At 48.3% G+C, this 25383-nt stretch overlaps 1 protein-coding gene across 1 annotated transcript; it reads left to right on the forward strand.

Moving 5' to 3' along the window:
- Nucleotides 1-25331, forward strand: LOC116948049 (G protein-activated inward rectifier potassium channel 4-like). The gene is made up of 3 exons (XM_032964341.2): nucleotides 1-303; nucleotides 9497-10473; nucleotides 19108-25331. Exons 1-3 carry the CDS (start codon nucleotides 89-91, stop codon nucleotides 19440-19442), a joined length of 1527 nt encoding a protein of 508 aa, XP_032820232.2. The 5' UTR covers nucleotides 1-88; the 3' UTR covers nucleotides 19443-25331.
- The last annotated feature ends 52 nt before the right edge of the window (nucleotides 25332-25383 follow it).

Consider the following 25383-nt stretch of genomic DNA (forward strand, 5'->3'; position numbering starts at 1 on the left):
TGAGAACTCGCGGTCGTCGCGCCAGCAGCGGATCGAGCGTGTCCCTTAAATTAGCCCGCTCTTAATTAGCCCGCGCCGTGAACTGGGCATGGGGTGCCCAATTTGCGACCGCGTCCACAGCGCAGCGCGGACGCGTTGCCCCCGGCTCCCGAGTCTCAGTCCTCCTCCCCCTTCTGACATCATCCGCCCCCCAGCCTCCCGCCTCCTCCTCCCCCGCTCCTCCTCTCGCCTCGACTCTCTCTCCACGCCTCGGCTGCACGGCGATGCAAGGCTGAGCCGCCGTCGTCCCGGCTCTCCCCAAAGGTACTAACGCGGACAGCGATTTTAGGCGATCACCCCCACCACTACCCCCCCCCCGGTGCCATTGTTATTTACGCGTCTCGTATCCACTCGCTTCACCTGATGTCGCCTCGAATGATGGCGTCCTCTGTTTGCGGTGACGATGGCGATGAGGAGGTGGGAGAGGAGGAGGGAGAGGTGAACACGGGGACATCTCGCTGTGAATGAGAGGAGGGATGGTTGCGGTGCGAGGAGGATATTAGCCATTGTTGTCGGATTCATCTTCACCACCGCCACTGTCGCCGCCTCGATTGCGACTCGAGATAGTGCGCTTCATGAACGCGCATCGAGCGTGAATCACCAGCGCTATAAACTCGTACTAGAATCACCAGCGCACGCATCACCAGCGCTAGAATCACGAGCACTAGAATCAATCACCATCACTAGAATCACCATCACTAGAATCACGAGCACTAGAATCAATCACCAGCGCTAGAATCACGAGCACTAGAATCAATCACCAACGCTAGAATCACGAGCACTAGAATCAATCACCATCACTAGAATCACGAGCACTAGAATCAATCACCAACGCTAGAATCACGAGCACTAGAATCAATCACCAGCGCTAGAATCACGAGCACTAGAATCAATCACCATCACGAGAATCACCATCACTAGAATCAATCACCATCACTAGAATCACGAGCACTAGAATCAATCACCAGCGCTAGAATCACGAGCACTATAATCAATCACCATCACTAGAATCACCATCACTAGAATCAATCACCATCACTAGAATCACCATCACTAGAATCACGAGCACTAGAATCAATCACCATCACTAGAATCACGAGCACTAGAATCAATCACCATCACTAGAATCACCATCACTAGAACCAATCACCATCACTAGAATCACGAGCACTAGAATCAATCACCAGCGCTAGAATCACGAGCACTATAATCAATCACCATCACTAGAATCAATCACCATCACTAGAATCACCATCACTAGAATCACGAGCACTAGAATCAATCACCATCACTAGAATCACGAGCACTAGAATCAATCACCATCACTAGAATCACCATCACTAGAATCAATCACCATCACTAGAATCACGAGCACTAGAATCAATCACCAGCGCTAGAATCACGAGCACTAGAATCAATCACCATCACTAGAATCACCATCACTAGAATCAATCACCATCACTAGAATCACCATCACTAGAATCACGAGCACTAGAATCAATCACCATCACTAGAATCACGAGCACTAGAATCAATCACCAACGCTAGAATTACAAGCACTAGAATCAATCACCATCACTAGAATCACCATCACTAGAATCAATCACCATCACTAGAATCACGAGCACTAGAATCAATCACCAGCGCTAGAATCACGAGCAGTAGAATCAATCACCATCACTAGAATCACCATCACTAGAATCAATCACCATCACTAGAATCACCATCACTAGAATCACGAGCACTAGAATCAATCACCATCACTAGAATCACGAGCACTAGAATCAATCACCATCACTAGAATCACGAGCACTAGAATCAATCACCAACGCTAGAGTCACGAGCACTAGAATCAATCACCATCACTAGAATCACCAGCGCTAGAATCAATCACCAGCGCTAGAATCAATCACCAGCGCTAGAATCAATCACCAGCACTAGAATCAATCACCAGCACTAGAATCAATCACCAGCACTAGAATCACCATCACTAGAATCACCAGCACTAGAATCAATCACCAGCGTTAGAATCAATCACCAGCGCTAGAATCAATCACCAGCACTAGAATCAATCACCATCACTAGAATCAATCACCAGCGCTAGAATCAATCACCATCACTAGAATCAATCACCAGCACTAGAATAAATCACCAGCGCTAGAATCAATCACCATCACTAGAATCAATCACCAGCGCTAGAATCAATCACAAGCACTAGAATCAATCACCAACGCTAGAGTCACGAGCACTAGAATCAATCACCATCACTAGAATCACGAGCACTAGAATCAATCACCATCACTAGAATCACGAGCACTAGAATCAATCACCAACGCTAGAGTCACGAGCACTAGAATCAATCACCATCACTAGAATCACCAGCGCTAGAATCAATCACCAGCGCTAGAATCAATCACCAGCGCTAGAATCAATCACCAGCACTAGAATCAATCACCAGCACTAGAATCAATCACCAGCACTAGAATCACCAGCACTAGAATCACCAGCACTAGAATCAATCACCAGCGTTAGAATCAATCACCAGCGCTAGAATCAATCACCAGCACTAGAATCAATCACCATCACTAGAATCAATCACCAGCGCTAGAATCAATCACCATCACTAGAATCAATCACCAGCACTAGAATAAATCACCAGCGCTAGAATCAATCACCATCACTAGAATCAATCACCAGCGCTAGAATCAATCACGAGCACTAGAATCAATCACCAACGCTAGAGTCACGAGCACTAGAATCAATCACCATCACTAGAATCACCATCACTAGAATCAATCACCATCACTAGAATCACCATCACTAGAATCACGAGCACTATAATCAATCACCAGCGCTAGAATCAATCACCAGCGCTAGAATCAATCACCAGCGCTAGAATCAATCACCAGCACTAGAATCAATCACCAGCACTAGAATCAATCACCAGCACTAGAATCACCATCACTAGAATCACCAGCACTAGAATCAATCACCAGCGCTAGAATCAATCACCAGCACTAGAATCAATCACCATCACTAGAATCAATCACCAGCGCTAGAATCAATCACCATCACTAGAATCAATCACCAGCACTAGAATAAATCACCAGCGCTAGAATCAATCACCATCACTAGAATCAATCACCAGCGCTAGAATCAATCACGAGCACTAGAATCAATCACCAACGCTAGAATCACGAGCACTAGAATCAATCACCATCACTAGAATCACCATCACTAGAATCAATCACCATCACTAGAATCACCATCACTAGAATCACGAGCACTATAATCAATCACCAGCGCTAGAATCAATCACCAGCGCTAGAATCAATCACCAGTACTATAATCAATCACCAGCACTAGAATCAATCACCAGCACTAGAATCACCATCACTAGAATCACCAGCACTAGAATCAATCACCAGCGCTAGAATCAATCACCAGCACTAGAATCAATCACCATCACTAGAATCAATCACCAGCGCTAGAATCAATCACCATCACTAGAATCAATCACTAGTACTAGAATAAATCACCAGCACTAGAATCACCATCACTAGAATCACCAGCACTAGAATCAATCACCAGCGCTAGAATCAATCACCAGCACTAGAATCAATCACCATCACTAGAATCAATCACCAGCGCTAGAATCAATCACCATCACTAGAATCAATCACCAGCACTAGAATAAATCACCAACGCTAGAATCAATCACCAGCGCTAGAATCAATCACCAGCGCTAGAATCAATCACCATCACTAGAATCAATCACCATCACTAGAATCACGAGCACTATAATCAATCACCATTACTAGAATCACCATCACTAGAATCACCAGCACTAGAATCAATCACCAGCACTATAATTAATCACGAGCACTAGAATCAATCACCAGCGCTAGAATCACGAGCACTAGAATCAATCACCATCACTAGAATCACCATCACTAGAATCAATCACCATCACTAGAATCACCATCACTAGAATCACGAGCACTAGAATCAATCACCAGCACTATAATCAATCACCAGCGCTAGAATCAATCACCAGCACTATAATCAATCACCAGCGCTAGAATCAATCACCAGCACTATAATCAATCACCAGCGCTAGAATCAATCACCAGCACTATAATCAATCACCAGCGCTAGAATCAATCACCAGAGCTATAAACACAAGCGCTACCGCGCCGCACTGGCCAGCGAGGCCTCCGATCCGCGCGATGATGGAGGATGTGGGGTGTGATTGTTTATTTGTTGATCTGATTGTTTATTTGTTTATTTATCTGGAGCTGGGAAATCCGCTCCACAATGACGCCCCGTGACAGACTGGGGGGAGGAGCAGGTAGAGGTGGGGGCTCAAAGCCGACCTCTATTACCGATGCAGTACTCATCGTGATGCAGTACTCATCGTGATGATGGGGGTGGGCTCTGAGATGGTTTCGAATACAGTCCCGCGCGGTATCCACCGTGTGGGCTTTTGCAAAGACATTTTTCATTCAATGGAAATTGGGCGCAGTTCACTTTTGGCGCTCACCGATCACGGCGTAAAACAACAACAGCAGCAGCAACATCCAGAGAACGTAAAACAACAACAGCAGCAGCAACAGCATCCAGAGAACGTAAAACAACAACAGCAGCAACATCCAGAGAACGTAAAACAACAACAGCAGCAACATCCAGAGAACGTAAAACAACAACAGCAGCAGCATCCAGAGAAAGTAAAACAGCAGCAGCAGCAACATCCAAAGAACGTAAAACAACAACAGCAGCAGCAACATCCAGAGAACGTCGTTAAAGGCCACTGCGGGGAGCACACGGCTGGGCTGGGATCTCGTGGAGGTTGTCACGGATAATTCGCCCCGAGGTCACCAGAGGAGTCGGAACCCGTAGATGGCTCGCGGCTCTTCGCTGCCGACACCAGCAGCAGCAGCGCCCCTTCTCAAACATTACATAGAAATCATCTCTTGTTGTGGTGATGATGATACTGCTGCATCGGCAGTGGTGTACAAGCACACACACACAACATCAAAGACGAAGCGTGTAGCCTGTGCTGTTAGCGAGCAGCACCTATGAAGGCACGGTAGACGGGGGTGGGCAACACCACGCCCGGCCGCCTTTGTCTTTCCAGTGACGATGTTTACACACCGCACCAGGTACTCATTTGAGGCTGAGTCGACCTAGGGGAGGCCCACAACAACACAGTGGTGGTACACAAGCGCGCTACAAAACGTTCCGTGTCAACAACACCACTGGGGCCTGAATCTAAACTAACTAGAGGCTGTAAACGTCGCCTCGGCTCTATGTTTTCCCTGTTAAGGCCTCGGTGTTACATGGGCTTAGACTGCTGAGGTGAAGGCATCAATACACATGGCGATCTGTAACACATAGCGATCTGTATATACTAAATATATAGACTATACACGTGGTATATTACAAGACAAATGGAAATATCAGAGCATGTTTGTGGGTTTGTTTTGCCACAAGTACGTGTGGTTAATGCAGACTTTGGTGCCTTGTAAAATTAATGTATTTGGTGTTTGAACATCTTAAAACCTGTTTCATTGTCAGAAAGGGTAACGCCTATTATTTTTTACATGGCGATCTGTATACACAATGTACATGCAGTGTGCATGACGATCTGTACACGCAATGTATATGAAGTATGCATAACGGTCTGTATACACAATGTATATCCAGTGTAAATGACGATCTGTATATACAAAGTTAATGCATACTCTTTGGTTCTTTCGGTAAAGTCACGTAGGTAGAAATAAAATAAAACAAATCACGACGTTTCGATCTTAACACAAGCAATCTTCATCAGGTGGAACAACCACAGCAAGAAAAAATGCTGAAGTAGGCGAGAGAGCTGCCGTGGCAAGAGGTTATATAGGTGTAGGGGCGTGTTGGGCTATGTGTAGCGACGTAAACGGACTGTGTACACTTAACTGTAGGGGCTGACACAGTCCAGCAGGGGCAGTCACAATATCCCTAGGCCCGGAGCATGAGGGGGCTGTGGTGTGTTCTGGGATCCCCCACGACCCCTCCCAACGGTTGGGGGGCTGCGGGGTGTCCTAGGACCGCGCCCCTTGGGTGTATAAAAGCCGGACCTCTCTACAGGCTCGGGGCCAGTCGAAGACAGAAGCAAGAAGACCCATCAGATAAGACCCTGGAACCCCCTTAGCCCCGCTGCCTTTGTCAGGGCCGGGACTCTGTGGGCCAGTGGTGAGACCCTGGGAACCCCCCCTAGCCCCGCTGCCCTTGTCAGGGCCGGGACTCTGTGGGCCAGTGGTGAGACCCTGGGAACCCCCTAGCCCCACTGCCTTTGTCAGGGCCGGGACTCTGTGGGCCAGTGGTGAGACCCTGGGACCCCCCGGCCCGACGTCCTTGTAAGGGTCGGGTCTGAGTGGGCCAATGGTTGGAACCCGCACCCTGGCTAGGTCGGGTTATATTAGCCTCCCCTAGACACCGATAGCCGGAGGACTCAGAGTAGCAGTCCCGTATTAGGCACGTTAGTCCGGAGGCAGTACCTCCCCAGGCAGTGGTGATAGAAGGGCCGTCGCCCTGAGTGTGCCGGGTTGTACTGCCGAACGTTGTGTTAAATTGTGTTGCCTCCAAGACCCGAGTCTGACGTCTCCAGAATCTACAACACTACATAGGTAAGAAAGGGGAGAGGAGCAAAGGGGGGAGAGAGAGAGGGGGGGGGGGGAGCTGCGTATACACAAAGTTTATGCAGTGTGCATGACAATTTGTATATACAATGCATATGCAGTGTGCATGACTATCTGTATATACAATGTATATGCAATCTTGATTTGAAGCTTTCGTGACTGCAGGAATCCATACCGAAAGAACCAAAGAGTATTTATGTATATGCTGTGTGCATGACGATCTGTATATACAAACATAGTGTAATAGGCCGCCTGGTGGACAGCAGCGGCAACTGTGGTGGACAGACAGTACACACGCCGGTGGGGGTGTGCACGGTGTGTTGGCAGAGAGGAGGAACTAGAGCAAGGGTCGCGGAGGACCCCATCTGGAGGCCCCTGGAACCTGCTAGTGGGTTCGAGAAGGGAGGCGAAGTCAAGGCGGAGCCAGGCCGCGCTGGTAGCATAAAAGGAGCCGAGAGCAGGAGCTTCAGTCTGCCGGTTCTGGGAGTGGACTCGTCTCGTTGTCGCTGTTGTCTTGTCGCCATCGTCGCTAACGTCTCCGCAAGATTTTGCGCTACGAGGGATAGTAGTTGGCTATCTCAGTCAGTGATGTCAGTGTTATACGGCTAGTGTTGTGTACAGGCTAGGCTAAGCTACTGTAGAGAGTGTGTGGACGAGACCATGGAAGTTGTTAATAAAGAAGGTTCCTTCTATAAACTATAATGAACCCCGGAGAGACGCACGCTGGGAGTGACCGCGAGGGAGAAGGAAAGGCACTCGGACCCTAGGACTCATGCATCAGCTCTCATCTGTGTTCTGTCGCCTCTACACAATCCATCTGGTTACACAGCCCATCTAGTTACACAATCCATCTGGTTACATAACCCATCTGCTTACACAATCCGTCCACGACTACCAACACCAGTGACGATTATCTGAACTTGTCCTGGGCCGCCCCTAGGTTGACTCAGCCTCAAATGACTACCTAGTGCAATGTGTAAATATTGTCACGAGGGAGACAAAGGCGGCCGGGCGTAGGTGCTGGCTCCCTCATGTGCCGTGCCGGCTTTCACTGGTGCTCATTCGCTAACAGCACTTGCCCCAAAAGTCTGTTCAGGCTATGCGGGGATCTTTGTCTCTGTGTGGACCTACATATCTGCTTTATTGACCTGGTCAAGGCCTTGTTTTCTTTGGTTCTAAGTGTGTGTGTTTAAGAGAGTGTGGACGTGTTTATGGCGGAGTAAGAGTTGTGAAAACGTCCAAACCACTCTCTCCATGTTCTCCAGGCGCCAGTAAACTCTTGTATCCACAGAGGCCATTCTACTGCAGTCCGACATGGGGTCAATGATGGTCTCCCCACAGACCATGGATCCCTCTCCACTCCTCGTTCTCCTGGACCTGGTGCCCAGACCGTTAACCCCCCCCCCCCCCCACCCTGAGCGTGTGTCTCCGTGCTCCTGTCCTCGTTCCGCTCTCCCCTCTTACACGGCTCCATCTCCGTGTCCCCACCCTGGCCTCTGCTCTCCACTCCGACATTCCCGGGCTGCGGTGTCCTGCAAGGTTCCACCCTCAGCCGCTTACTCTTCTCAATGTCTCCCGCTTCCCTAGAGAACCTCATCACTCCGTCTTTCGCAACATCTCCCAAATTCTACCATCTCCCTAGCCTCGCTGTCACTCAAACCCTTATCCCTGGTTTCATCCCGACTTGACTCCTGCGACTCTCTTCATCAGGGCATCCCCACATCCCTCACCTGCCCTCATCCCTCACCTCCCCTTATCCCTCACCTCCCCTCATCCCTCACCTCCCCTCATCCCTCACCTGCCCTTATCCCTCACCTGCCCTCATCCCTCACCTCCCCACATCCCTCACCTCCCCACATCCCTCACCTCCCCACATCCCTCACCTCCCCACATCCCTCACCTCCCCACATCCCTCACCTCCCCACATCCCTCACCTCCCCACATCCCTCACCTCCCCACATCCCTCACCTCCCCACATCCCTCACCTCCCCACATCTCTCACCTCCCCTCATCCCTCACTTTCCAAGATCTCTCACCTCCCCATATCCCTCGCCTCCCCCATCTCTCCACATCCCTCACCTCTCCACACTTCAGATTATTCGAAATGTCATTGCCATAATTATCATCCGTACCCCCAAACATGGCCATATAACCACAATACTCCAATTCCACGATTAGTTCCCAAACCAATCTCAAATCGACGTTTAGATCACACTCACTGTCTTCAAGATCCTCCAAGGATGAGTCTCTCCCTACCTCTTGCGTTCTCTCATCACACGCTATTCCCCTCCACGCACTCTCCTTCCTCTCCTCTCCCTTCTCATCGCACCCTACTCCTCTCCGACACTTTCTGCTCCACTAACCAAGGCTTTCTATGCTTCTCCGGTGGAGAAACGGCCCCTCTGGCCCAGCTTGAGAGCATTTATTTCCTGCTGCACTTTCTCCGCCTTCGCAGATGAAGTGGGAGGCAGCAACGTTCTGGAACGGTGCCGCATGAGAAAGGAACAGAACACATCGCGTGCTTTCGGATGCACTTCTGGATGCGCTTCTGTAGCCGTCTGTAACGATCTTCCTTCCGATATTAGGAAGCCACTGGAGCTATGCACTCTTAAATCTAGATTGAAAACTCATTTATTTACATCTGCTTGTTGTGTTTCGTTTGTTATCCTTCCCCCACACCTCCGATTAGCACGGTTGGCTCCGTATGGTGCGAAAGACGTTCAACATACATACACATGCACAGATAACACAAACATAACGTTCCTCCCTTGTTCCAGGAACTCCACCGCCTGGCGCGTCGCCGCCCACACCATGCGAGACGACTCGCGAGCGTTCATGGAGGGCGACGTGGAACACAGCGGCGTCTCAGTGCGGCCTGCGACCAAGGTGCCCAAGCAGTGCCGCGAGGGCCCCAAGGTGCACACGGACCGGACGCGGCTGCTCGCCGATGCCGGCAAGAAGCGGCGCCAGCGGTATGTCTCCAAGGACGGCAAGTGCAACGTGCACCACGGCAACATGCGCGAGACATACCGCTACTTCACCGACCTCTTCACCACGCTCGTTGACCTCAAGTGGCGCTTCAACCTCCTGGTCTTCACCCTGGCATACACGATCACATGGCTCTTCTTCGGATTCATTTGGTGGTTGATCGCGTACATCCGCGGGGACCTGGATCACATCGGTGACAATTCGTGGACGCCCTGCGTGGACAATCTGAATGGCTTCGTGTCTGCCTTTTTATTCTCCATCGAGACGGAGACAACCATCGGCTACGGCCACCGCGTGATCACCGACCGCTGTCCCGAGGGGATCATCCTGCTGCTGGTGCAGGCCATCCTGGGCTCCATAGTCAATGCCTTCATGGTGGGCTGCATGTTCGTCAAAATATCGCAGCCCAAGAAGCGCGCCGAGACACTGATGTTCTCCAACAATGCGGTCATCTCCCTGAGGGACGGGAAGCTCTGCCTCATGTTCCGCGTGGGCGACCTGAGGAATTCACACATCGTGGAGGCGTCCATTCGAGCCAAGCTGATGAAGTCCAAGCAGACCAAGGAGGGGGAGTTCATCCCCCTCAACCAGACGGACATCAACGTGGGCTTCGACACGGGGGATGACCGCCTCTTCCTCGTCTCGCCGCTCATCATCTGCCATGAAATTAACGAGCAGAGCCCCTTCTGGGAGATGTCGCGTGACCAGCTGAAGAAGGAAGAGTTCGAGATCGTCGTGATCCTGGAGGGCATGGTGGAGGCCACCGGTGAGTGTCCCCACCCCCCCCCCCTCTCGGTGCGGGAACCGGGGGCACCTAACCGGGGGTCCAGCACCCCCACTCCCTCATTCCCCCTCTTTCTGTTAGAGGTCTCTCCGCAGCATGGAAGCGGCACGCGTCTTAACAGTAGCCACAAGTACCATGCGGGGTGCCGTCTCGAGCAACTCGAGCAGTCCGAGGTCGCTGGCACACCGTGTGCTGCGGTAGATTCCTCCTTTTGTGTTTCCTGTCTGTCTCACTCTTGTGATGTCTCACTTGTACTGTCTCTCTTGTACTGTCTCTCTTGTGATGTCTCTCTTGTACTGTCTCTCTTGTACTGTCTCTCTTGTGATGTCTCTCTCATGATGTCTCTCTTGTACTGTCTCTCTTGTACGGTCTCTCTTGTGATGTCTCTCTTGTACTGTCTCTCTTGTGATGTCTCTCTCATGATGTCTCTCTTGTACTGTCTCTCTTGTACTGTCTCTCTCGTGATGTCTCTCTTGTACTGTCTCTCTCGTGATGTCTCTCTTGTACTGTCTCTCTTGTGATGTCTCTCTTGTACTGTCTCTCTTGTGATGTCTCTCTTGTGATGTCTCTCTTGTACTGTCTCTCTTGTGATTTCTCTCTTGTGATGTCTCTCTTGTACTGTCTCTCTTGTGATGTCTCTCTTGTACTGTCTCTCTTGTGATGTCTCTCTTGTACTGTCTCTTTCGTGATGTCTCTCTCGTGATGTCTCTCTTGTACTGTCTCTCTTGTGATGTCTCTCTTGTACTGTCTCTCTTGTACTGTCTCTCTATGACTCTCTCTCTCTCTTGTGATGTCTCTCTCGTGATGTCTCTCTCGTGATGTCTCTCTTGTGATGTCTCTCTTGTGATGTCTCTCTTGTGATGCCTCTCTTGTACTGTCTGTCTTGTACTGTCTCTCTTGTACTGTCTCTCTTCTTCTGTCTCTCCTACTGTCTCTCTTGTACTGTTTCTCTTGTAATGTCTCTCTTGTACTGTCTCTCTTGTGATGTCTCTCTTGTACTGTCTCTCTTGTACTGTCTCTCTTGTGATTTCACTCTTGTACTGTCTTTCTTGTGATGTCTCTATCGTGATGTCTCTCATGTACTGTCTCTTGTGATGTCTCTCTTGTACTGTCTTTATTGGTCTGTCTCTCTTGTACTGTCTCTCTTGTGATGTCTCTCTTGTACTGTGTCTCTTGTGATGTCTCTCTCGTCAGGTCTCTCTTGTACTGTCCCTCTTGTACTGTCTCTCTTGTACTGTCTCTCGTGAGGTCTCTATTGTGATGTCTCTCTCGTGATGTCTCTCTCGTGATGTCTCTCTTGTACTGTCTCTCTTGTGATGTCTCTCTTGTACTGTATCTCTTGTACTGTCTCTCTTTTACTGTCTCTCTTCTACTGTCTCTCCTACTGTCTCTCTTGTGATGTCTCTCTTGTACTGTCTCTCGTGTGATGTCTCTCTTGTGATGTCTCTTGTACTGTCTCTCTTGTACTGTCTCTCTCGTGATGTCTCTCTCGTGATGTCTCTCTCGTGATGTCTCTCTTGTACTGTCTCGCTTGTACTGTCTCTTGTACCGTCTCTCTTGTGATGTCTCTCTTGTGATGTCTCTCTCGTGATGTCTCTCTTGTACTGTCTCTCTTGACTGTCTCTCTTGTACTGTCTCTCTTGTGATGTCTCTCTTGTGATGTCTCTCTTGTGTTGTCTCTCTCGTACTGTCTCTCTTATGATGTCTCTCTTGTGTTGTCTCTCCCGTACTGTGTCTCTCGTACTGTCTCTCTCGTGATGTCTCTCTTGTTATGTCTCTCTTGTAATGTCTCTCTTGTCATGTCTCTTGTACTGTCTCTCTTGTGATGCCCCTCTTGTACTGTCTCTCTTGTGATGTCTCTTGTGATGTCTCTCTTGTACTGTCTCTCTTGTACTGTCTCTCTTGTACTGTCTGTCTTGTACTGTCTCTCTTGTGATGTCTCTCTTGTACTGTCTCTCTTGTGATGTCTCTCTTGTGATGTCTCTCTTGCACTGTCTCTCTTGTACTGTCTCTCTTGTACTGTCTCTCTTGTGATGTCTCTCTTGTACTATCTCTCTTGTGATGTCTCTGTTGTACTGTCTCTCTTGTACTGTCTCTCTTGTGATATCTCTCTTGTGATGTCTCTCTTGTGATGTCTCTCTTGTACTGTCTCTCTTGTGATGCCTCTCTTGTACTGTCTCTCTTGTACTGTCTCTCTTGTACTGTCTCTCTTCTACTGTCTCTCCTACTGTCTCTCTTGTGATGTCTCTCTTGTACTGTCTCTCTTGTGATGGCTCTCTTGTACTGTCTCTCTTGTACTGTCTCTCTTGTGATTTCACTCTTGTACTGTCTCTCTTGTGATGTCTCTATCGTGATGTCTCTCATGTACTGTCTCTTGTGATGTCTCTCTTGTACTGTCTTTATTGGTCTGTCTCTCTTGTACTGTCTCTCTTGTGATGTCTCTCTTGTACTGTGTCTCTTGTGATGTCTCTCTCGTCAGGTCTCTCTTGTACTGTCTCTCTTGTACTGTCTCTCTTGTACTGTCTCTCGTGAGGTCTCTATTGTGATGTCTCTCTCGTGATGTCTCTCTCGTGATGTCTCTCTTGTACTGTCTCTCTTGTGATGTCTCTCTTGTACTGTCTCTCTTGTACTGTCTCTCTTGTACTGTCTCTCTTCTACTGTCTCTCCTACTGTCTCTCTTGTGATGTCTCTCTTGTGATGTCTCTCTTGTACTGTCTCTCGTGTGATGTCTCTCTTGTACTGTCTCTCTTGTACTGTCTCTCTCGTGATGTCTCTCTCGTGATGTCTCTCTCGTGATGTCTCCCTGGTACTGTCTCGCTTGTACTGTCTCTTGTACTGTCTCTCTTGTGATGTCTCTCTTGTGATGTCTCTCTTGTACTGTCTCTCTCGTGATGTCTCTCTCGTGATGTCTCTCTTGTACTGTCTCTCTTGACTGTCTCTCTTGTACTGTCTCTCTTGTGATGTCTCTCTTGTACTGTCTCTCTTGACTGTCTCTCTTGTACTGTCTCTCGTGAGGTCTCTATTGTGATGTCTCTCTCGTGATGTCTCTCTCGTGATGTCTCTCTTGTACTGTCTCTCTTGTGATGTCTCTCTTGTACTGTATCTCTTGTACTGTCTCTCTTTTACTGTCTCTCTTCTACTGTCTCTCCTACTGTCTCTCTTGTGATGTCTCTCTTGTACTGTCTCTCGTGTGATGTCTCTCTTGTGATGTCTCTTGTACTGTCTCTCTTGTACTGTCTCTCTCGTGATGTCTCTCTCGTGATGTCTCTCTCGTGATGTCTCTCTTGTACTGTCTCGCTTGTACTGTCTCTTGTACCGTCTCTCTTGTGATGTCTCTCTTGTGATGTCTCTCTCGTGATGTCTCTCTTGTACTGTCTCTCTTGACTGTCTCTCTTGTACTGTCTCTCTTGTGATATCTCTCTTGTGATGTCTCTCTTGTGTTGTCTCTCTCGTACTGTCTCTCTTGTGATGTCTCTCTTGTGTTGTCTCTCCCGTACTGTGTCTCTCGTACTGTCTCTCTCGTGATGTCTCTCTTGTTATGTCTCTCTTGTAATGTCTCTCTTGTCATGTCTCTTGTACTGTCTCTCTTGTGATGCCCCTCTTGTACTGTCTCTCTTGTGATGTCTCTTGTGATGTCTCTCTTGTACTGTATCTCTTGTACTGTCTCTCTTGTACTGTCTGTCTTGTACTGTCTCTCTTGTGATGTCTCTCTTGTACTGTCTCTCTTGTGATGTCTCTCTTGTGATGTCTCTCTTGCACTGTCTCTCTTGTACTGTCTCTCTTGTACTGTCTCTCTTGTGATGTCTCTCTTGTACTATCTCTCTTGTGATGTCTCTGTTGTACTGTCTCTCTTGTACTGTCTCTCTTGTGATATCTCTCTTGTGATGTCTCTCTTGTGATGTCTCTCTTGTACTGTCTCTCTTGTGATGCCTCTCTTGTACTGTCTCTCTTGTACTGTCTCTCTTGTACTGTCTCTCTTCTACTGTCTCTCCTACTGTCTCTCTTGTGATGTCTCTCTTGTACTGTCTCTCTTGTGATGGCTCTCTTGTACTGTCTCTCTTGTACTGTCTCTCTTGTGATTTCACTCTTGTACTGTCTCTCTTGTGATGTCTCTATCGTGATGTCTCTCATGTACTGTCTCTTGTGATGTCTCTCTTGTACTGTCTTTATTGGTCTGTCTCTCTTGTACTGTCTCTCTTGTGATGTCTCTCTTGTACTGTGTCTCTTGTGATGTCTCTCTCGTCAGGTCTCTCTTGTACTGTCTCTCTTGTACTGTCTCTCTTGTACTGTCTCTCGTGAGGTCTCTATTGTGATGTCTCTCTCGTGATGTCTCTCTCGTGATGTCTCTCTTGTACTGTCTCTCTTGTGATGTCTCTCTTGTACTGTCTCTCTTGTACTGTCTCTCTTGTACTGTCTCTCTTCTACTGTCTCTCCTACTGTCTCTCTTGTGATGTCTCTCTTGTGATGTCTCTCTTGTACTGTCTCTCGTGTGATGTCTCTCTTGTACTGTCTCTCTTGTACTGTCTCTCTCGTGATGTCTCTCTCGTGATGTCTCTCTCGTGATGTCTCCCTGGTACTGTCTCGCTTGTACTGTCTCTTGTACTGTCTCTCTTGTGATGTCTCTCTTGTGATGTCTCTCTTGTACTGTCTCTCTCGTGATGTCTCTCTCGTGATGTCTCTCTTGTACTGTCTCTCTTGACTGTCTCTCTTGTACTGTCTCTCTTGTGATGTCTCTCTTGTGATGTCTCTCTTGTGTTGTCTCTCTCGTACTGTCTCTCTTGTGATGTCTCTCTTGTGTTGTCTCTCCCGTACTGTCTCTCTCGTACTGTCTCTCTTGTGATGTCTCTCTTTTACTGTCTCTCTCGTGATGTCTCTCTTGTTATGTCTCTCTTGTAATGTCTCTCTTGTACTGTCTCTTGTACTGTCTCTCTTGTGATGTCTCTCTTGTGATGTCTCTCTTGCACTGTCTCTCTTGTGATGTCTCTCTTGTACTGTCTCCCTTGTACTGTCTCTCTTGTACTGTCTCTCTTGTACTGTCGCTTCTGTACTGTCTCTCTTGTGATGTCTCTCTTGTGATGTCTCTCTTGTGATGTCTCTCTTGTGATGTCTCTCTTGTACTGTCTCGCTTGTGATGTCTCTCTTGTACTGTCTCTCTTGTGATGTCTCTCTTGTGATGTCTCTCTTGTGATGTCTCTCTTGTACTGTCACTCTTGTGATGTCTCTCTTGTACTGTCTCTCTTGTGATGTCTCTCTTGTGATGTCTCTCTTCTACTGTCTCTCTTGTACTGTCTCTCTTGTGATGTCTCTCTTGTACTGTCTCTCTTGTGATGTCTCTCTTGTACTGTCTCTCTTGTACTGTCTCTCTTCTGATGTCTCTCTTGTACTGTCTCTCTTGTGATGTCTCTCTTGTACTGTCTCTCTTTTGATGTCTCTCTTGTACTGTCTCTCTTGTACTGTCTCTCTTGTACTGTCTCTCTTGTACTGTCGCTCCTGTACTGTCTCTCTTGTACTGTCTCTCTTGTGATGTCTCTCTTGTACTGTCTCTTGTGATGTCTCTCTTGTACTGTCTCTCTTGTACTGTCTCTCTTGTGTTGTCTCTCTTGTACTGTCTCTCTTGTACTGTCTCTCTTGTGATGTCTCTCTTGTGATGTCTCTCTCGTGATGTCTCTCTTGTGATGTCTCTCTTGTGATGTCTCTCTTGTACTGTCTATCTTGTGATGTCTCTCTTGTACTGCCTCTCTTGTACTGTCTCTATTGTGATGTCTCTCTTGTGATGTCTCTCTTATGATGTCTCTCTTGTACTGTCTCTCTTGTACTGTCTCTCTTGTACTGTCTCTCTTGTGATGTCTCTCTCGTGATGTCTCTCTTGTACTGTCTCTCTTGTGATGTCTCTCTTGTACTGTCTCTCTTGTCCTGTCTCTCTTGTACTGTCTCTCTTGTACTGTCTCTTGTGATGTCTCTCTTGTACTGTCTCTCTTGTGATGTCTCTCTTGTACTGTCTCTCTTGTGATGTCTCTCTTGTACTGTCTCTCTTGTACTGTCTCTCTCGTGATGTCTCTCTCGTGATGTCTCGCTTGTACAGTCTCTCTTGTACTGTGTCTCTTGTGATGTCTCTCTCGTGATGTCTCTCTCGTGATGTCTCTCTTGTGATGTCTCTCTTGTACTGTCTCTCTCGTGATGTCTCTCTTGTACTGTCTCTCTTGTGTTGTCTCTCTTGTACTGTCTCTCTTGTGCTGTCTCTCTTGTGCTGTCTCTCTTGTGATTTCTCTCTTGTACTGTCTCTCTTGTCCTGTCTCTCTTGTACTGTCTCTCTTGTGATGTCTCTCTCGTGATGTCTCTCTCGTGATGTCTCTCTTGTACTGTCTCTCTAGTGCTGTCTCTCTTGTACTGTCTCTCTCGTGATGTCTCTCTTGTGATGTCTCTCTTGTACTGTCTCTCTTGTGATGTCTCTCTTGTACTGTCTCTCTTGTACTGTCTCTCTCGTGATGTCTCTCTTGTACTGTCTCTCTTGTACTGTATCTTGTGATGTCTCTCTCGTGATGTTTCTCTTGTACTGTCTCTCTTGTACTGTCTCTTGTGATGTCTCTCTTGTACTGTCTCTCTTGTAGTGTCTCTCTTGTGATGTCTCTCTCGTACTGTCTCTCTTGTACTGTCTCTTTTGTACTATCTCTTGTGATGTCTCTCTTGTGATGTCTCTCTTGTACTGTCTCCCCTGTACTGTCTCTCTTGTACTGTCTCTCCTGTACTGTCTCTCTTGTACTGTCTCTCTTGTACTGTCTCTCTCGTGATGTCTCTCTCGTGATGTCTTTATTGTACTGTCTCTCTTGTACTGTCTCACTTGTGATGACTCTCTTGTGATGTCTCTTGTGATGTCTCTCGTACTGCCTCTCTTGTGATGTCTCTCTTGTACTGTCTCTCTTGTTCTGTCTCTCTTGTGATGTCTCTCTTGTGATGTCTCTCTTGTACTGTCTGTCTTGTGATGTCTCTCTTGTACTGTCTCTCTCGTGATGTCTCTCTTGTGATGTCTCTCTTGTACTGTCTCTCTTGTGATGTCTCTCTTGTACTGTCTCTCTTGTACTGTCTCTCTTGTACTGTCTCTCTCGTGATGTCTCTCTTGTACTGTCTCTCTTGTACTGTCTCTCTTGTGATGTCTCTCTCGTGTGTTGCAGCTGTTCTACACGCAGTGCACATCAGTGTTGTGTTTATAATGCAGGTAAACATTCGCACTGTCATGTTGCGTTAATGCCTCACTTGTACCGCCTGTCCTACGTGTACTGCTGAGACTGTCTGGCCTGTTTTCTTCTCCACATCCATTTCTTATGTTCCCCATTCATGATAAGAGTCGAGTCCAACCCGTGGGATGGCTGCGACCCCAGATATAGAGACCCTCATCCCCTCTGGTGCCGCCCTCCCCTCACTACCTTGAGCAATGAACCAATCTCCACCTCATCTCTGCCCCCTACGAGTTCATTCCCCTCACCCATCACGCGGCTGACGAGCATTGTAACCTCGTTGGGGGTACTTTCCTCTCAACCCTAATCGGATTCTTCATCATCTGGCTTGCTGCTATGGGAGCAACTCCCTGAGCGGTCTCTTCACTTGCACTTTGAGGGCCCAAGTGTGATACTTTGTGTGAAATGGTGCCGTATAAAAATCGCCTGAAACTGTGTTCCCGGTTCCCCAAGACACTTAGAAAGCCACTCTTCCATGACTACGATCACCCTCTATGACAGACGTCGCCACTATTCAGGAGTACGCAGTGGCGCAGTAACTACATTATCAGCTCAGGGGGTGCGCCAATCGGTAGAGATGGGGCCCCCATGTTTGAATTGTCTCGTACAGTCGCCAAACTTTACCGCTCTAATTGAATTAAAATAAAGCTTGGAACGTAAATGGAATAATTTTAATGAAAAAAATAATTAAAACTGCGTCTTAAATAAGTGTTGTTGTTATTTTCCACTTTTGTTGAATACAAATCTCATGGTGGTTGTCAAGGGGGGCCCAACTCATAGCTTTGGCCACACGGGGGGGAGGGGGGGGGCAAGACACTCCCTGCCTGCCCCACGCTCGTTACGCTACTTGCAGTACCGGGTCCCAGCCTGTCCTTGCCACATGTCCACCGATGCCCCGCGACGTCCCAGCAGTCAGCTGCTGCTCGAGTGAGCACTGAGGCAGTAGCGCTTGTCTCTCGTTTACATCCCCGCAGAGCCAGTGGTGGAAATTATGCATCTTACGTCGGGGCCGAGTCTGTCCATAGACCAGCCTGTCCATAGGCCAGCGTTCTTCACTCATTTTCAAAGGGGGGGGGGGGCGCACTTTCGCCCATAAACCATCATCAGTGCGAGGGCCGCCACACATTTGAACCAGTTGGGGTTTGAGAGCAGCACGATGATAATGGGGGATGTTGTCACCATTTGTGTATTGTCGGGGGCCGCACGTCCGGGGCTGCACTAAAGGCCACCAGAGGACCGCTGACGTTGCAATGAAGAACACTGCCGTAGCACGACCAATGTTGACTTCTCTACTATCAACCCTGCGGTGGGGGGGGGGGGGGGATGTGGCCGAGTCGACCCCCACCACAACCGAGATTTAAAACCACACTTCTCCCCGCTCCAGGCATGACGTGCCAGGCTCGCAGCTCCTACCTGGAGGCCGAGGTGCTGTGGGGCCACCGCTTCCTGCCCGTGCTCACGCTGGAGGAGGGCTTCTATCAGGTGGACTACGATACCTTCCACGACACCTACGAGTGCAGCACCCCAGCGTGTAGCGCACGCGACTTCGCCGAGACGGCGAGCCGCAGCGAGGCGGAGCGGCGGGCGCCGTCCATCTCCAGCCGCCAGCTCGCGCAGGGCCCCGACGGCGAGGCCCATGAGAGCGGCGCGCCCGGGGGGAGCGAGCAGAGCGAGCAGAACGGGGACGTGGCCAAGATGGGCAGTGAGCTGAGCATGTAAAGTGCTGGGTGTCGCGGTGGCAGCGGCGGCGTTGAGGGGGTTTGCGCGTTTGTTGAAGGCGGCGGCCGTAAGGGGGGGGGGGGAGGCGGGTGGAGAGAGAGGGACATGAGCGTTTGAGTGATTAGCCCGAGCCGTTTTGCCACGCGACATTCCAATCTGGGGACGGTGTTTCGCGGATGTGTGAGCTACGATCGTTGTTACCGGTGTACCCCGTACGGAGGAAATTTACATGACTTGTCTCGACCACCCTTGCCTTAACTGAAGAATCTCTCTCTTGTAGTGTCCGCCTTCGGTGAAATCGACTTCTACGCACTCCGTCTAAACACATATAAAGGGTGTTTGCTCGTTATATTTAATAAAGAAACACGACACGTTCCTCTCGGTATTTAAATTAACTTAGAACTTGACCTGTTTACTGCATCGCCATGGTAACTGCATTACCACGGTAACTGCATCGTACTGCAGCGAACCCCGCTCGGTGGGCGGCTGCTGTCTTACGCGGCGAGCCACGGGACCCTGGCATGGCTCCACGGAACGGCTCAGCGCAAGCGTAGCGCAGCCACGTGGCGAGACAACCACGCGGCCTCACGAAGGTTCGACCACCACACCCAGCCGTGCTGGGTCAGCAGTGGGGGCTCCACGGTGACGCGATGACTCGGTCTCTACGTGGCAGAGACACGGTTTGAAAAAATAGTTTTGAGTGGCAGAGCACTCGTAGTACGAGAGGGCATTCCCATTAAGCAGGGCAGCCGCCGCTCTCTAAAACATCCGGCCGACACTGGCCCAGGGCCCATGCTAGTAGCCGTGATTCGGTATTCTGCATGAAGCCCTTTTGCCGTTTACTTCAGCCATGGTGGTAGGAGGGTGGCAGGGAGCGTTATCCAGCCGAGACGCCACTTTCTTTCTCAAGAGTTCGTGGCATTTTCAACAAATGTCCAGCTCCAAGTCCCAACACGAAAGCACTGCGATGGCCTGCAGATTTTCCGGCAAGCCAACTGACTTTATTACTACCCAGTAAAGCCTCAATGAGTCTCAAGGTTCTCTCTCAGGAGGATCCTGCTAAATTTTCTCAGGACAGGGCAACCTTGCCATGTGTTTCCCAAGTAAGTTTATTTGTGAGTTTTTTCTCTTTTGAAATCCACCCGCAGTATTAAACAGGGAGGCCTGCTGGAGTCAAACCGCAGGGCTCCTCAACAAGCGGCGCCACGAACGCACGACCGATGGGCCGTCGCCACAAGTTGCACACCGCACTCGAGGGCTGAGGCTTGAGGTGACTCAAGAGCCTGGGTGTCTCTGTTCAATGTACGTATGCATACATTGGCGTCACGGTGGCGAGATGTTAACTACCCCCCCCCCCCCGCCTGTATATTGGGAGTTTGCATGTTCTCCCTGTGGTCATGTGAATTTTTATCTGGGTCTTTGGGTTTTTCCCTCCACATTTATAAACATGCGAGAAGAGTATGTAGTTGCAAAAAAATTCCACATGATAAGCCACTTACCATGAGCTATCATTTGTGGCCAGGTCTCTTCTGAAAAAGCTGTATCGTTTAGTTTAGTATGTTGAACTTCTTTCGCACCGTACGTAGCCAGCTGCGCTAATCGGAGATGCGGGGGAAGGACAACAAACTAAACACAACAAGTAGTTATAAAGAAACGAGTTTTCAATCTTGATGATTTAAAAGTGCATAGCGCCAGTGGTTTCCTAATATCGAAAGGAAGAGCGTTCCATGCAGCCGCAAAAGTGCATCTCAAAGCCAGCGATGCAGTGACCATCTTTGTTCGATGGCTAGCCAAAAGCCGCTGCTGTGAGGATGACCAGAGTTCGCCCAGGCTCCCACCCTCTGGCTCATAGCGATCGATCCAAGTTTCACTGGCACTGTCTATGAACGACGCAATGCATTAATTGCCTTCCTAAAGGATTTCCATGAATAAGGAACCACAAATCCTTTTGAGACCCAATGGGAACGCTTCATAAATTCAAATGGTCATGGGTTAACGAAAAAGCCGTTACTTTATTTGTCCCTATAACCACTGACGCTCTTGATTTCTGCTCATCTGCCATTCAAATTTACCCTCAATACGAGCGATGTTGATGCACCAGCTGACTTACAATGTCTGGCGTAATCAGAAACTCGCTCACATCCAGCAGTTTATCAACGATTCCAGAATTCATGCATTTGTTACCACATTGCAAATCCATTCTGTGGCAAATTGAACACTGTTTTTATGCCTTCAGAGGACACAAAAAAAACAAGAGATCAGCCTCTCCCAATGTGCAGTTGTGCAAGGGCACTGTCGTTAGGGCTAACCAATGAATCAGATTCGGAATAAATTCTGGATTTAAAAAATCTAGATTTATAAGGAGAATGTCGGATCTTTTTCAGATGTTACGATCATTTATGTAACACTGTTCATGTAAGTGCGGGCTAACAACAGTGGCACGAGATCACGAGGTGCTAATAAGCAATGCCATATTAGCACCTATTAGCACCTCTGATGAGCACAGTTGGCTACGTATGGTGTGAAAGAAGTTCAATATGCCGGTAACGTCACGTCACCATTCTTTTCCGCAACTCGTCGTGACTTTCCGACTCTTGGGATTGATAAGGAATCGGGAGCATGTCCCTCTCCCTGATAGGGAGCACATCTTTGCTTCTCAGATGCGCTTCCAATTACCCCTCTACCACCATTCATGCCATCCCCGCTGAGTTCATCATTAAGAATGAATAGTTTTAGGACATTTGTTGCCCTAGAATTTCTTTGACACATGTTCTAGTAACTGCACAATCGCCAAAACTTAGACATAAATTCATGTTGTTCAGAAATGATATTCATTACCAAACGCAAATGTCTTTGTGAACGCTTCAGCCCGAATGCGATTGCACATTATGCACGATATCTCGAGAGTAATATCTCCTGTTCAGTTTTCTCAAAAAAATTCTGCAGCCAATACAAAATGTAAGACGTCCCCAGGGCACCTGTGGAGGGCGGGAAGCGTTGGTCGTGATGACATGCGCCAGTGGCATCCCCATGGCCCGTGAACGCGTCGCGAACACTTGGCAATCGTTCAACACAATCATAATAATTCCATTTATAGAGCGGCTTTTCATCAAGGATCTCAAAGCGCCATCCAGGACACAGCAGCAGCAGACATGCAGCATCAAAACAATTATATTATAATCTATTTACTAATTCAACTAAAAGTTTAATAAGTGTAAGCGTATAAATAGGTTTTAAGATGCATTTTTAAAATGTCCGCAAACTGAGAGATCCTGATATCTTGTGGAGCAGCGTTCCATAGCCTGAGGGCTACACGGGAAAATATCGGTCACCCTTAGACCAAAGCCTCGACCCTGGGAATGCAGAGAAGATCTACACCCCCAGTTCTTAGGGACGTTGAGGGAACATGGGTGCAGTATGTCAGTGATGTAGGCTGGAGCAAGATGATGGTTCACTGCTTTGTAAGTGAACAATATAATTTTAAACTGTATTTTATGTCAAACTGGAAGCCAGTGCAGGGAGGCCAACACAGGCGTAATATGTGAAGGTGTTCTGGTTAACACGCTAGCAGCCGCATTATGAACATGCGGCAATAGTCACCTCCTTGTCCACGAACTTGAGATAGGGCGGGGGCGGGGGGGTCAGCGTTCTGTCACGGCCTGAGTAGAAGGGGACAATCGCCACTGTGCAGCCACCTGCAAGCAGTTGGCTCTGGGAGATGGCGGTGCCGTTTTTTTTAAACGTTGCCCACGTGGGGCGTCCGTCACGGGGCCCCAGCCACCGAACGTTTTTTTGGGTATCAGAAATCGCGGCCGTGCAATGGACGGGGCCGTGCGGTCCTCCTACTGCACATCGTTAGCTCAATATTTGGACCTTATGGCCGGACCCTGGGGTCCCGAATAAACGGAAGTCAAAATCGTAGTTAATTAATTTATTTTTGGCGACTCCGTCCCACCGCGCACATAAATGCCACGACCCACCAGATATCAATCCTCTCGTTATTCACCAAGCGCCTGTCGTTTCCAAAATTGCCGTAGTCATAAACAAAACTTGTAAACTTTGATTAGCACATCGTTTAGAGTTCGTCGAGAGGAATAGATTGCCATGTCGCTCGCCTTCAACAGACATAAAATTACATCACAACGCAGTTTATGCGAGAGTTGGGGGCTTATGGGACCCCGGGGTCCCGTCATAAGGTTAATTTGTATCTGTTGAATAAAATGGACGCCGGTTCAAAGAATCGGAGACGTTGCTGTCGTGGGTATCCCCGCGTGAATTCATATTGAAACTTTCACACAACTCTTGGTAATCTCCAGTGAATGCTTCATAGCTGTGGAACATCTGATACGACGAGTGTTGCTTTTTAACATTAATCAGGAATTGATCTTTGTGGAAACTGAAGAGACAATATGCCAATATTTTAAATGCAGTTTGCCCGCATGGACATACGAAGAACTCACGACCGGATAAGCTGCGTATAACTCATGAAGTCACCAAAACTCTACAATTGCATTCTATGCTTGTGGAAAAAACACTTTATTTTGGAGTAAAATACTTGTAATTTGCATGGATTATAACTGTAATATAAATTTGATACATGTGCCACAATTGCCCTGTGTTAGGGAACTTTGTTGAGGTTTTATACTCGCGAGTGAATACTGTAGGGATCTATATGCGTGCAATAATACATCAGGTCCCCAACCACACACCCATGTCACCAGGTCACGACACGGGAAATGTAGAGTCGCACTTTAACCATCGGTAATGTTGTTAAACTTCGTTGGTTTTTACCACGTTTGGATTTGCAATCGGTGTTTATCGTGTTTTCCGCCACTCGTCCTGAACGTTTTATCACACACTTAGAGGCTAGAATCTGCCCTGCAGGCGGGCCGAATGGCCCCCGGTGCAACAGAGCCACTGGGCATGAGTGCGTGAAGCCATATACAGTGGTTGCTGTGTTCCTGTGTTCTACCAGAACCAGACTTTGCTGGGCGTGTAAACACATTCTGCTCTCCTGTTTAACTTTCGCCCAACACACTACATCGCATCCATCAACCACGTGTGTCGACACATGCAAAATTTTATTTTTTACAACAAAGATGGAAAAATATGTATATAACTTGTCTTTGAAAATTCTTGATAAAAAATTACGGTAGCATTTTGAAACGGGAAGTAGACAAAGGTGAATTGACACCAGACCTGGATCCAAAAAGTACGATGTTGGATTCCCAAGCCACGTGTGAAGAACGGCAGCCTCACTTGGTCAGGAGGGGTTTTAAACATCTCAAGCGACTGCATGTTTATGGGAACGGGATGTGCACGGTAATTACCGTTGTTAGAAATCACCAGCACTCAAATGCCTCGAGAGATTTACCCGCCAAATTTCGCAGAGGGACCAATTTCACCCGTGGCAGCTCGCTCGCCAGGGTCTCTGGTGCTGGCGCTGCGCCCTGAACAGGCGAGTCCAAAGGCCCCGATGGTGGCGCTAGCGACTGAAAGAGGTCACCTAGGAACGAGGCCACGGATGAGTGCGCCGTCCGATACAACACACTCAGCTGGCATTGCTAATGATCCACAATAAAGGGTGAAACTGGTGTTGTTCAGTGGTAAGGATTATTTTATTGACACGTGATGACAAGGTCTAATGACCTTGTAATTACGTGGCTGTAAGATTTTTTTTTTATTACGAAGCCAATGTTGACATGTGGAGATGGGTTTTGAAATCATTTTGCATAGTTTTTTTGAAGCATACTATTATCATAACATTGTTTGATGAACACCCTTCTTTACCCCCACACCTGCAAGTGTTGGTATGTACATTACTTACATTAAAGATTCTGTTAAACTGCAAAGAGTATTGATGCATGTGAATAAATGTTATACAATATGTCCGATGGTCACGAGTATTGGTTCTCGCACCTCCACGCATCTTCCCATACTG

The sequence above is a fragment of the Petromyzon marinus genome, chromosome 32, assembly GCF_048934315.1.
Source record: "Petromyzon marinus isolate PM22_M1 ecotype Great Lakes invasive population chromosome 32, UKy_Petmar_22M1.pri1.0, whole genome shotgun sequence".
Taxonomy (NCBI): domain Eukaryota; kingdom Metazoa; phylum Chordata; class Hyperoartia; order Petromyzontiformes; family Petromyzontidae; genus Petromyzon; species Petromyzon marinus.

Bases quoted from the DNA above. Each gene is read 5' to 3' on its own strand.
- LOC116948049 (XM_032964341.2), top strand. From the start codon at position 89: ATGGGGTGCCCAATTTGCGACCGCGTCCACAGCGCAGCGCGGACGCGT. The intron at 304-9,496 runs GTACTAACGCGG...CCCTTGTTCCAG, and splicing joins CGTCCCGGCTCTCCCCAAAG to GAACTCCACCGCCTGGCGCG. The intron at 10,474-19,107 runs GTGAGTGTCCCC...TCCCCGCTCCAG, and splicing joins GGGCATGGTGGAGGCCACCG to GCATGACGTGCCAGGCTCGC.